This window comes from Phaethon lepturus, unplaced genomic scaffold (genome assembly GCF_000687285.1).
Source record: "Phaethon lepturus isolate BGI_N335 unplaced genomic scaffold, ASM68728v1 scaffold21309, whole genome shotgun sequence".
In the NCBI taxonomy this organism is placed as follows: domain Eukaryota; kingdom Metazoa; phylum Chordata; class Aves; order Phaethontiformes; family Phaethontidae; genus Phaethon; species Phaethon lepturus.
The window spans coordinates 1,955-14,576 of NW_010564389.1; the positions used below are offsets into that span (position 1 = coordinate 1,955).

The 12,622-nt window shown below is 36.9% G+C and overlaps 1 protein-coding gene across 1 annotated transcript in view; it reads right to left on the reverse strand.

Moving 5' to 3' along the window:
* Window positions 1-1,733: 1,733 nt before the first annotated feature.
* The window catches only part of LOC104626843 (growth arrest-specific protein 2), a 36,250-nt gene continuing 25,361 nt past the window's right edge, over window positions 1,734-12,622 (reverse strand). Inside the window, exons 3-4 of the mRNA XM_010294867.1 lie at window positions 11,903-12,044; window positions 1,734-1,801 (exon numbers count right to left, since the gene is read on the reverse strand). Coding sequence (XP_010293169.1) covers window positions 1,734-1,801; window positions 11,903-12,044 — 210 coding nt within the window. The remainder of the gene's footprint in view (window positions 1,802-11,902; window positions 12,045-12,622) is intronic.

Consider the following 12,622-nt stretch of genomic DNA (forward strand, 5'->3'; position numbering starts at 1 on the left):
TCCCCTTCGACAGGTTTATACACCCTGGAAACTTCCAAGATTATAAATGGGGTTGGTTTGTTTTCAAAGAGATATTAGAGCAGGAACAAGTAGACAGACATACGTTATTTGACCCCTAAGCTACAAACAAAAATAAAATACAGTAACATAAATATAATAAATAAAAAACATTAATGATATGTGGTAGGATACATGTATTATAAATAAAAATTAAAATATATAAAATATATAAAATATTTTAAAGACAAAGGGATAGAAATGCATTAATAAATGAAAACATGGTTCATTTATTGGTTCAGTTTTTGTTTTCATGCCTCAAACAGAGAATATGGGAGACATGGAACCTTAAAACAAATGACAAATAATTCCCGTGTAGATCTGTTGAGAAATCAAATCTTATTGCAAAATTAGATTAATTTAACTCAACCAACTTCAGCAGAATCCAACACTGCCTAACCACTGACCTGCATTCCCTGGAGAAGCTGGATACTATCAAGTAAACCTGGGGCAGACATCCCTGACAGCTACACCCTGCGTACAGGGTCTTGGGATGCTGAAAGGTCTGTCTCCAAGCTGGGGATCTTGAAGGCACGTTTGTTTGCTCAAGTAAAATAAGATTCATGAAAAATCTATTTCATTCAGCACCTACAGATCAGGATACTTTCTTCAGATCAGGATACTCTCTTATTCATGGAAAGTTAAATTAATTTTTTTTCCCCCCATGTTGGACTAAATCCAAGTTTTAGAAAGAAAATTCCTGCAAATCAACTCCTTTTCTGGCCAACGCTATTCCTATGCAAGCTTCCAGTGAGAGCGAGGGCTTTTCTGAAACTTGACCAAGAGACAAATTTCTAGTTAAGCAACTTCCCAAGTGAATTGCATTCACAAAATATGACCCATAATGAAACTATAACATGAAAATACTAGTTCTTAAGCTAGGAATAAACAGGGTTTCCTTCACATTGATTGTAACCACAAGGAACTCTTATGAAATTAATGAAATTATTTTAATAGCAAGGCAGTCCAATCTGATACACCTGGAAGAATGCAACTGCAATTAATATGCAAGACTGGGCAGCAGCACTGCTGTTCACATATTTTGTGGCAAATCTATTGTGCTATGTTGGTTAAATCTGCATTTGCAAAAAGGGAAAAAAAAAATCACATTCTAATTACTGTCACTTTGATTGTCTAGCAAAAGTCACTGTTGTCTTGACATCAAAGATAATGCTACAATGTACTGAAGGTCCAGTCTGGCTAGAATCATCTGACAAGACAGAACACAGACTGTTAACTCAATTCTCGTATGAGTTCTGTTGGTGAAAATCAGAGCAAAGTTTATTTAAATAAATGAGTCAAGTGTTGCTTAGGTCAGATTTAGGTCATGTGAAGATCAATTTATTATCAGTGAAGTTAATGAAATCTCAGCTGTTTATAGAGACATCTGACTGTTAGAAGGAGAAAGAGCTCAAAGTGCTATTCAGAAAAAATTCTCAACTCTTTCCCCTCCTAATATGAGGATAGCCAACAAATACCCTCATTGAGGTGATGGTACAGAGATGTCATTATACTTGTTAACAACTGCCCACAAGATATTCTTGAGTGACATCAAGACAAGCGTTCTCCTTGAATGTAATGAGCATGAAAGCCTGAGACGTGCTGGTTTAGTAAGTCTTTCAATAGCCAATTCTGTCAAGAATGTAAATATTTCTTCATTCTTCAAATACTTTCACCTACCTTGCTGCAATCCTTCCAAGTTCCAACAAACAAAGGCACACTTCTCTTGGCTGCTTATGGAGAACTGGAAAAGCAAAATGAAGACAGAAAACATTTATAAATAAAAACTATTTTAAAGATCTCTGTGATGAATGGAACCTAATCATCAGCATCTGTAACTCTTGATTCAGATAAAACTTGGTTTTCTTTGGCTTGCAGCGGCTTTTTACTGGAATAAAAAATGAGGGGATTGAGGAGTGGTTCTCAAAGTGCAGACGATTTTAGGAAGTTGCCATTTAGTTATCCTTCGAAAATACCATTCTAAATCTAAATCACCAAGTAATTATTTGGACTATTTGGTAACTTGCAAGCAGTTCATAACTATTTAAAAATAATCAAGAGCTCTGGCAGAACACTAAGATTAGTAGAAAGGCAAAAATAAATTAAAGTGATACTTTTCTTTCTATAAAGAAAATTCCTATCCTTTGCATCACTATTTTTCTTAGCCTGTTCAAATCACAAAAATAACAAAATTGCATTAGAAAAGATATATCTCATTATAAACTACTCCCAAAGCAAATATGAAACTAGAATACTTTAGGAATTCAGCTCATCATAGAAAGAAACCAACCAAACAAAAAACTTTTATTCTGTATATATACACACATATATGCAAGTTTTCATGCCTGGATTGCACACAAGACCTTTGGTTTTTAAGCTCCAGAAGCAGCTGTAACACAGCATGAACTTTTCATGAAGAAATACCACCATAGTCCAAGATAATTCTTCCCCCACACAACCACCCCCCAACTCAGATAGGTAATGTTCTGTAGAGAAGTCCGGCAAAATATATATGCAAAATCCAAAAATCAGTAAGTGAGGAAAGGCCTGTGGCTGTTTGCATAATCAACCCCACAATAGTCCAAAAAGAAGAACGGAAAAAAGAAGGAAAAAAAACCAAAAAAGGAATTATAAGTACATATAGAAATACCTATTGCAGTAAAATCCTCACATCATGAATAAAATCCAGGTTTTAGAAATTTTCACAGTAACTGAAAGATTTGTACCTTATACTTCATATTGAAGTGACAGCAAAAAATCATTGGGTGAATATTTGTGTAAATCAGAAAAAAAAACCAGCCACAAAATGTATTTGTTTTTAATGAGTTAAAGTCAAGGCATCTGCTATATAAACGTTTTGGTTGTCTGAAGACTCACCTAACTCAAATGCATGAAAAAAAAATACCATACCTGAAAAAGATATTTCAAGGCCTATTTAAAGCTCTGAAAGTCTTTACTTCGTCCTACATTGTATGTATGAGACCCAGAATGGGAATGCACAGACTTAAACGTCTCTAAATAACAAACGCTCTGGAGAAGATCTTCAGCTTCTGCAACTTCAACTTCCATCTCTACTGATTTGGATAAGTGTACGTAAATTGTGCGAGTTGAACGCTCGTGCCAATATCTTTTACCAGTATATATGTAGCATTTGGAGATGTGTATATTCCACCCCTCTAATCTCATCCAAACATATTTCCCTAAGTGAAATTGCAGAGCATGAAATCTAAAACGGCACTGCACTAGGAAAAGTATTTTTATCCTTCAGCCATCTGTTCTTAAGAATATAAAAGATGCAGACTTGGACATTGAGCTATTCTCAATATTCTTCCTTGCCGCACCACAGTAATTTGCTAAAACATTTACCTTTACTAGTAATCAGTATTTTTGAAGGGTTACATTCATGACTACAAATGTATTGTGTTGCTTTGGTTCTACACCTGTTGGGACCGCCCCAAAATAAAACTTGGTTTTAAGAAATAAGGCATCCCCCAAAATATAAATGAAATAAACCAGTTTTGGAATAGACAAAGGGAGTTCAGTATTTCTTAATTGCGATTGACACATATACACATCTGAATAACTTATGGAAGGGCGGAGGAAAACAGATGCTCAAGTAACTTTATACGCACAAGGACCCACAAGTAGAGTTGGAAGAGGATTTGATTAAGAAAGGTAAAATGTTTTTCTGTCAACGCTGAAAGCTCTTCTACCCAAATAAAAGCCAAGACCTTTAGCAAATCTGACTCAACATAATCTAGAGACATGTCATGCATTTCACAAACAACATGACACAGTGAAATCACTGTTCGAGGATGAAGAGCTGTGCAGGCAATAACCAGCCACAACAACAAACATCTGCTCGTCTGATAAAATGACAATGACACAGCGCCTTTAACAAGAACAAGTTAGCATTCCTGAGGACTATACCAGCATACGTATTTGGGAATTTCAGAGGCAAATGTTATTTTGTACATTGTAATACCCACTGGAAATAATTTAGATTCTCAAACAAAAATTCTTTTTTTTTTTTTTCCTTCCCCCAAAAGCACAACTGTTTAATGGGCCACCATCTCGCAAGAGACTTGTCAGGCCTTACAGCAAAAGCCACAGAGACACAGGCTGCATTTCCACACCTATCTTGGTCCCAAACATTCAGTATAACCTTGAGCAAGCAAATTAAGACCACTGCCTTTTGGAACAAGGAACACTTTTGAGTGCCTTGATTTCTGAGTACTTACTTTGAGATACTTTTTGTCTGGTGCTATTCCACAATAACTAAAATAACTTGATATTTACAGTCACTTTCAAAAGTCTGCCTCCTAAGCCTTTTGAAAAAAACCTACTTTTAGAGAACAGAAAGAGAAACATCTCTTACACTTCCTTTTTTCAGTCTGATGTTTAGGAGTTGAGTTAATCTATATTCTCAAAACACTTCAAGACATCAAGAGATGGCAAAAACTATTGCAGAGGCACTACACAGCATCAAAATCCCTTCTTTCATTGTTTAAAATAAGTATGCCACTAAAAAAAAAATATCTGCAGAAGTCCTCATAATAGACATTTAATATCTCGCTGTACTGTAATTTAAATTTGCATTTAAATTCTGACTGTACTGCAGTTCATGGCTAACTACACCACATATATGTACACAGTTTTATCAACATGTAATTGTACATGTTTATAAATGGTATATGGCAATAACTATATAACTTAATAACTATATGATAATAACTAATACCATTTGAGGACTACAGGCAATTCATTCTGGAGCGACTGGTTACAAGCTCAGGCTGAAATGTAACATCTGTACCCATGGTATTCTGTTGTATCCTGGGGGAGTTACATCTACCACTTTCTGAATTATTTACTATAACCTACATTAATCGGTGCATTTCAGCAATAGGCACCACCTCAACTTTTTGACCTGACCAGTCACTTAATCCCAGATATATTTCATGGCAAACAGACATTTGCTAAGCAACACATTTTCTGTCATTGTAGCAATTTTTATGCAATTAGACACAGTAAGTACTGGAAGCCGAAAAATTATACTTAGAAGCCGTCTTCATTCTACCTATGGCCACATACACAATTCACCGTACATCATTTGAAATCTATGCTCACCACAGTGCTATTCATTTCCGTAACAGTGCTACTGTATGCTGTGAAAAATTCAAAGAAAAAGCAAAAATTAAGGGTTCTCTAACACTTCAATGAGGTAAGCAGTATTATTATCCCCACCTTATAGGTGGATTTAAGGTATAGGCAAAAGATACAAAAAAAGCACACTTATCTAGGTGCTTACTTACTCTCTGACCTCCAGGGTACTGTTGAGTTTCCTAATGGTACATTTTGTATGAAAGCAAAGCCAACACAACTAGCGAGCCATTACAAAGTCTGATATGGATCCTCCCGCTGCACACGGGAGCTATGCCATAGAGCCATAGTCGCTGCTTCTGATGCCATTCAGTGGCAACATCGAAGTACTTCAGCATCTTGCATCATTTTCCAAACATCTTCAGATTTTTACAAGAAATAAGGCATGCAAGGAGAAAATAACATACCACTAAGGGTTACTTTCACCTCATGAACCGAACCATATCAGACCAACATGTTGGCAGAGCAAGGTCCATCCTAAAGAGAACACAGCTCTTTCAGACAAAAAATAGCCCATGACCACATGCAAAATTGATAGGTATATCATAACAAATAGTTTAATTAATATAGTACAGCCAGCCTTAATTATAGCCCAAGTACTTCACCTTGCAGCACGAATACCATTTTTGTATGCAATTTCCTGTAATTTTTCACACTTTCATATATGGAAGAACACAATACCCCTTGAGAATCATTAGCCAGCCCTCCCCTAGCAGTCATTAGCAAGGTAAATCATCCGAGTAGGGGACTATAAGCAAGTAGCAATTTGTAAATGTAGAAGACACATACGCTACACAGGTCTACTGCAGAAGATTAATGGAAACATCCTCCTTGCCAGAGAATGTCGCTGATGATATCTGATGAGAAGAAAGCAATGTGAAGACTTAGAAATGGTGCACCCAAGTCCAGCTTATTTTAGGTGGCCTGGCAAGCCCTTTTGCTTTCCATCTCATTCATTTCAAATCCTACTTATCTGCTGTCCTCACCGCCTGCATCTTTTCAAGCTACTTCCAGCCACTCTTTAACTCTTTCAGCTCCTAGCAAGCTTTATTCCTGCTCCTCTCTGGCTAGAACTTCTTCCTCCACACTACTGTCTTGTTGCTGTCCCTTGCTCCTTTTACATACAGGTCCTCCTCTCCTGATCACGCACCCCTTGTTCTCCTTCCTTGCACTTCATTCCTCTCCTACCTAATGTTCAACACATTTCTGCATCCCTCACTGCTCCCTTCCCGAGCACCTGGATGCTACCAGGAGAAGTAGAGAGAAGGGAGGAGGAACAGCCGCTGCTTTCAGCGCTGATCAGCCCTCGGGCTGTGGGGAGACAGAACGTGCCCTGCACGTTGAGAGCACGCGCCTGCCGGCTGGAGAGTGTTCGCCATAGGAAATGTGAGGGGGGGGTGTTGTCTTTTTTGTTTTTGTTTTTTTTTTTTTTTTTTTTTTAAATTAGCAGAATTCCCAATCACAATACAGGAACAAACTTCTTGCACCTCCCTGCCAACTTTCAAACCTTGGCTCCTAACATTTTTATAAACCATTATTAGTGGAGTCACTTTTTCTTCCAAACTTTTTCTTTTTTTTTTTTTTTTGTTTTAATTTTTTTTAGATCTCAGGCATAGCTGAATCAAAAAAGTAAGTATGATTTTTCTGCTTCTAAAGCATTTGCTGTCTCACTTAGAAGAGATTTTTCAAAGGGGTTTAGGACTTTTCATCATAGCCTTCCAACTGCCATCAGAACGCACACACGTTTAAGGGAAGGTTTTTCAAAAGGTTGCTCCTTCGATTCTTCTTCCTCTTATCTTTCACTTTCTCCTTTAATACTACTTCTTCCAATCCTACAGTAGTCTTTTTTTTTTTATAAGCGTTGCTTTGACAACACTTACTCCGTTTAGCTTACTCCAAACATATCCTTGCTCCTGCATCAAAGAGGACATACTTCAATCAAGGAGTTGTGTCCCCCCTACTCCCCATTTCAGCACTGTCACTTACGGAAGTCTCCAAACAATTAATGTTTCAAACACAGTAGATCTATGAATTAATCTAGAATTAATATAGGTATCATCTAAACACAAATTAATGGATTCCAGTAAATTATTAAAGATGCTAATCCAATGATAACAAGACAGTTTCCAGGATGCTTCTATAGTCCTCAAAACAAGATATATTCAACAGTAGTAAGAGTTGGTTAGTAAAATGTGGTGAAAGATGGGACAAAGCCTTATTCTGATGCAACTACATGCAAAATTTAACATGCTATTACAAGCCATAAACGCATCACTGTGAAAGACTGGTTCAAAAGTGTACTTCCATCTTGTAACATGGAATTAAATAAACAAAAGTATTTGTTTAAAAAAATAATTTGCCCTATGCATAAAATATTTTTAAGCAATCAACATATGAGTGTTTTTAAAAAACATTTTAAAAGCCCACATTAGAATAGAGATCAGAGGTGTCCCTGTTTAAGTCTGTTATTTCCACTAGAACACTAGATGGATGCCTGTGTATACGAAACCGGTCCATTACACTCTATAATCAATAAGTTGCATCAAAAGAAGTTTATGTCGTATATTGTATGTACACACGCACAGTTACAGAATATACAAGCACAAAACATTAATACAACAATATCATCCAACAACTCCCAAAACAAACGACACACATTAGCATGCTGGCACACTTTGTAGCAAACTCTTTTCTTGCCTGGTAGAGTCTTTATCATAGAAGAGATGCAGCATATTCACTGGTTCCAAACCCTATAATCATTCAACAACACTACATTACCAACAAAGGCTTCATAACTTATGCTTTAAGTTCACTTAATTACAGCAATCAGCGAGAATAGTAAGACTTTATGTATTTGGCCAAGAAGAGTTTTCTTCGAGTATTACACTCTTCAGGCTCGAACACCATAATGACAAGTATCTCCATCAAGAAAGCCTCCATGAATTGAATTACCATAGATGTGTGAATTTGCTGCCCTAAAACCTACAAAGGGGAACGCAGAAAATATACACATCATGGGAACAGAGGAGTCACAGACAGTATTACTTGTCTAGACTGAAAGGAGTTAGTGCGTTATGTTCCAAGTCCTAGATATGGGACAAATTTTGACCTCTGACACGTCAAGGAACCCATTCAGATACAGTATGTCTCAAGATTTGCCCAGATGAAAGTTTGGACTTCAGATCATAGTTTTTGCCATCAAAGCTAATTCCTTCTTCTTTAAATACATTAACTATAAAAATAACAACTAAGAAAAGCATGCCAAATTTGTTAACAAGTGCAGGGAGCAAGCAGAGCCTCCTTCTATCTTGCAGCATTCAAGATTACCCCTACATCGTGCATTGCTGGATACGTTACAGATGGTCATGTTTTTCCTGCAGCTCACACAACAGGCACAGCATCCACTCTCTCTTCGCAGAGGCATTAACGCCGAGACTTTCCTGCCATCTCTCTGCATTAACATAAGTTAAAGGCAAAATAAGTATAGATTGCTGCCAGTCAGCTCTGGCTGTATTATAAATGTTTACTGTATTTCCAATTTGTTTGTATTTTCAACTATGATAAAGCATCATAACATTCAGCAAGACAAAATACATCATATTATAGACTACTAAGTACAAGTTAGTAGTACAAGTGCATTGTTTTCAAACTTTTGAGCTCTGTACTGATCTCTTTCCAGGATCTTTAAAGCAACTCCATGGATTGGAAGGCATAATCAGATCTACCAGTATAACAAATACCCCTTTTTTCCTCCTACTTATTTTGAAGACAGACTTTGATCCCGTTTCCTTATTTACCTCAGCTGGACAGCCCAAGTCCAACAAAGCAACTGAACACTTGTTTAACTTCAAGTAATTGAATTATTTGACAAGTGATGAACTAGGACACAAAGTGACATGACCAGGTCTACTCACCCGCTTGTCTGGAACAGCACTAGAATGTTAACACTTTGCAGAACCAAGCTTCTAGGAACACTCAAGGTTCCCATTAACATCACTCGTCTGCAGGCTCCTCGGGCATGGACAGCACCTATCTGCAATAGTGTCTGTTTGACACAGTTCTGTTCCAGTGACCAACACCTTCACATGACTTCAATCTGAGGGCTAAAATACTTGCATGACTTCAAAGACTTCAGAACTCATCAGGATCAGAACATATCTTTAAGTAATTAGAAATAATAGCAAATAGTAATTTCCTAGCTAGTATATATCTAATTTTGCTGATCTCTGAGTAGGCTTTGGTCTTTTTCCTTTTTTAAATTAAGTAGTGTCATAAATCCATCGTTCAAATATTTCAGTGCAATGTATCTTAAAAATTACTCTTATAATGTTACAATAGAAATTTACCAGAAAAAAGTCTCAGGAATGTTTTATGTGCTACAGTGCTACAGGCACTTCGTGCTACAGGCACGAAGAAAATATCACTATGTGCGTCTTATTAAACAATACAGTATTTACATACAATAAAGCAGACAGAATACAGTAAAAAAGGAGGATAAAAATCAAATCAATTAAGAACATTAACACAGTAAGGTTCCTCAGTATAGAGGGAAAACAGTTGCTTTATCACTAGCAATTTACATTATCAATACAGTTTATTAGCCATGGGGAAAAAACTACAAGAAAACATAAACCCCAGTTACCTCCATAACCATAATTTCGTAACAATTATTCATTATAAAAAATACAGCAGACTTCCATGAGGCAGTGCAAACACTTAGATGACGTGCACACACGCTTCTCACCACTTGGACTGGAACTGTTGATAATACTTACCGTTGCTGAATTTTTATTTCCTATGCAGTGGAGAAGTGATTTATGGGAGAGAGAACATAAAAGCTTTAGACTGGCAGCTGTTATGATTCATCGTTATTTCTAATGCATTAGAAAAACCTCAAATGAAATAAAAACTTTTCGAGAGTTCTAGTTCAAACTGAGGGAGAATAGTAGCTTCGATTTTTATCCTTTTTAGCAATGGCATGGTTGCTACTCCCCTCTCAAGTCCAGAAAAATAAGGTAAAGTATTATCAAGTCCTAATCCTATTTCCAGACCCATGAGTCTTTTCAGCATGTGCATTCTATAAACAGTAACACTCAGAGAAGAACAACAGCACCTAGTTTTCAATCAGTGAAGAAAAATCAGTCATTAATCAAACCTAATACAGCCATACCTGGCTTGTGCACTGTGTATCTGGCCATATTTCACCTCACTTTTCCAAGAGAGGAAGTCATCCTGAACATCAGCTTTGCAGGTGCGTTTGCACGCAGTGTTATATTGTGGCAGGCAAAGTACTGCGTATGCGTAAAAATTAACTTACCCAGGGAATGTCGGTACTTCGGTTATACCCAATTCCATCTCTAAACAAGATCTCTTTTTTTAACAATGCACAAGAAAATTCCTTATAAACATGCTCTCAATTACATGGTTAACCTATTATTGGAACAACGGTAAACTGATGAGTTTACCACAGCAGTACAAAGTCTAAATTAAATGTTGGTTTACCCACAGGTTGTTCTGCTTTTCTCAGACACTGGAGGTCTGTGTCTCCCTCTTTCTCATGTCTGCAAGTTTCTTTGTCCTAGGCAATGTCCAACTCCTCCATAATTTCAAATCTTTGGAAATACAATTATTAATCCACATGATTTACCACGTCCAATAAAAATTTAATGTTGAGGATTTAATTAACAAAACAGAGACAATACATGTATCCTCATTATTTGTCACCTTTGTGATAGTGATTTCTTCTCTGCCAAAAACATTTTCTTCTGGGGATATGAAAGAATTTAATTTAATTAAAAAACCTCACAGGATAAAAGAACATACATGAAAAAATTGCTTCAGAAACAGTTGACCTAGAAGAGCAAGACTGTAATACAAAGGAAGGGAACAGATCAGTTGCAACGCAGGTAAGAACATCAACTGGACAGTCAAAGACCTTTTGAGCAACAGAACAAAGAAGCCTCTTCATTCAGTACAGTGTGTTCATTTGCCTTCCACAGAAACTGAGTTGTCTATCATCACAACTGCTTTACACTTTTACCTGAGTTCAGATAACAAACATTTGTTTCTCTTCATTTCATGATATTTGGCTGAGACAAGCTCTCGAGGTAAGATTCGGAATTTTTCTTTTGAAGGGAGAAGAGTTAAAATAATGAAGAACATGTGCTATTAGAACAGTGATTTCCTATGCAGTCCAATTCTTTTGACGGAACACCCTGAAGCATTAGTGAATCCGCTGGGAAAAAAGTCAGTATAGGACACAGACAAAAATTTCACATTTTCTTGCCTCCTGAGCAACCCATTGAATCTGCACAAATAAAAATCTGCAGCCAAAACTGAGCACGCGCTTGTATCCTACTCTCCTGACACAGAAAAGCACTTGTATACATCAAGCTAAGGAATAGCATTCCACGACTTTCAAAAAAAGTGTGTAGGGTAGAAAAAAAATCATCTGTGGGCAAGAGATCATAGCAAGATTTCTCTCTCATTTAAGCCCCTCTTAAAGTTAACTTAAAATTCATTTCAGTGATGTGTACTTTATTTGCTCAGATAAGGGACAGAATTAAAACCACCAGACAAGGGTCAGATTTGGAGTCAGGATCTATGAAGAGAGCCATTCTGTCTTTCAAAGCAAAACACAAAAAGTTACTTAAAATTATCAACTGCTATATAAACAAATACGTACCCAAACCTTCCGACTCAAATAGGCAGGTATCATCCACGCCTACATCTCTGCACCAGGATAAGAAATTTGCTGTGTTGTCCCGTGCAAAAAAAGACCCTGAAGGAGCATTGGCTTTGCATGGAATCTTCCGTACCGGTAAGCTCTGAAAAATAGAAGTTCTCTACTTAGATAAACAATACCTGCAAGCACAGTACTTAAGTACGTCGAAATCAATAACCAAGTTTTGCATAGATGGATGACCAACATACTTCCTTGTCCATTAAAGAATTCCAACCAAAGAAGAATGAGAAGTGAATTTAATGGCACAAAGCTGTCAACCACAAAGTCTTTTCAAAAGCATCATGACTGACTAGGCAATGTGAAGTTGAGACCTGAATTGCTATTATCAACTTTTTAGCAATATTAGCAACTACAATTTGGGGATTTAGCATTTGGTCCAGTTCACCGAATTAAAAAAAAAAAAAAAGAAAACATTTATAAAGACAGACTTTAAGCTAGGACTGAACTTTTGCAAAATTAATTAGTTTCAGATCTCTGTTAGGTGGGAATCATAGAGTAAAGCAACAGGTCTTGAGGACTAAAGACCGTGAACGCTTCAGAAACGCACTGTCTCCCATTTAACACCGCACAAAAGGCCCCTACTCACAACACAGCAATTTAGTCTAGTAGCTACAACATCAAGGCCTAACACACAGCCAGGCTCTCATTGTACCAGAGCGG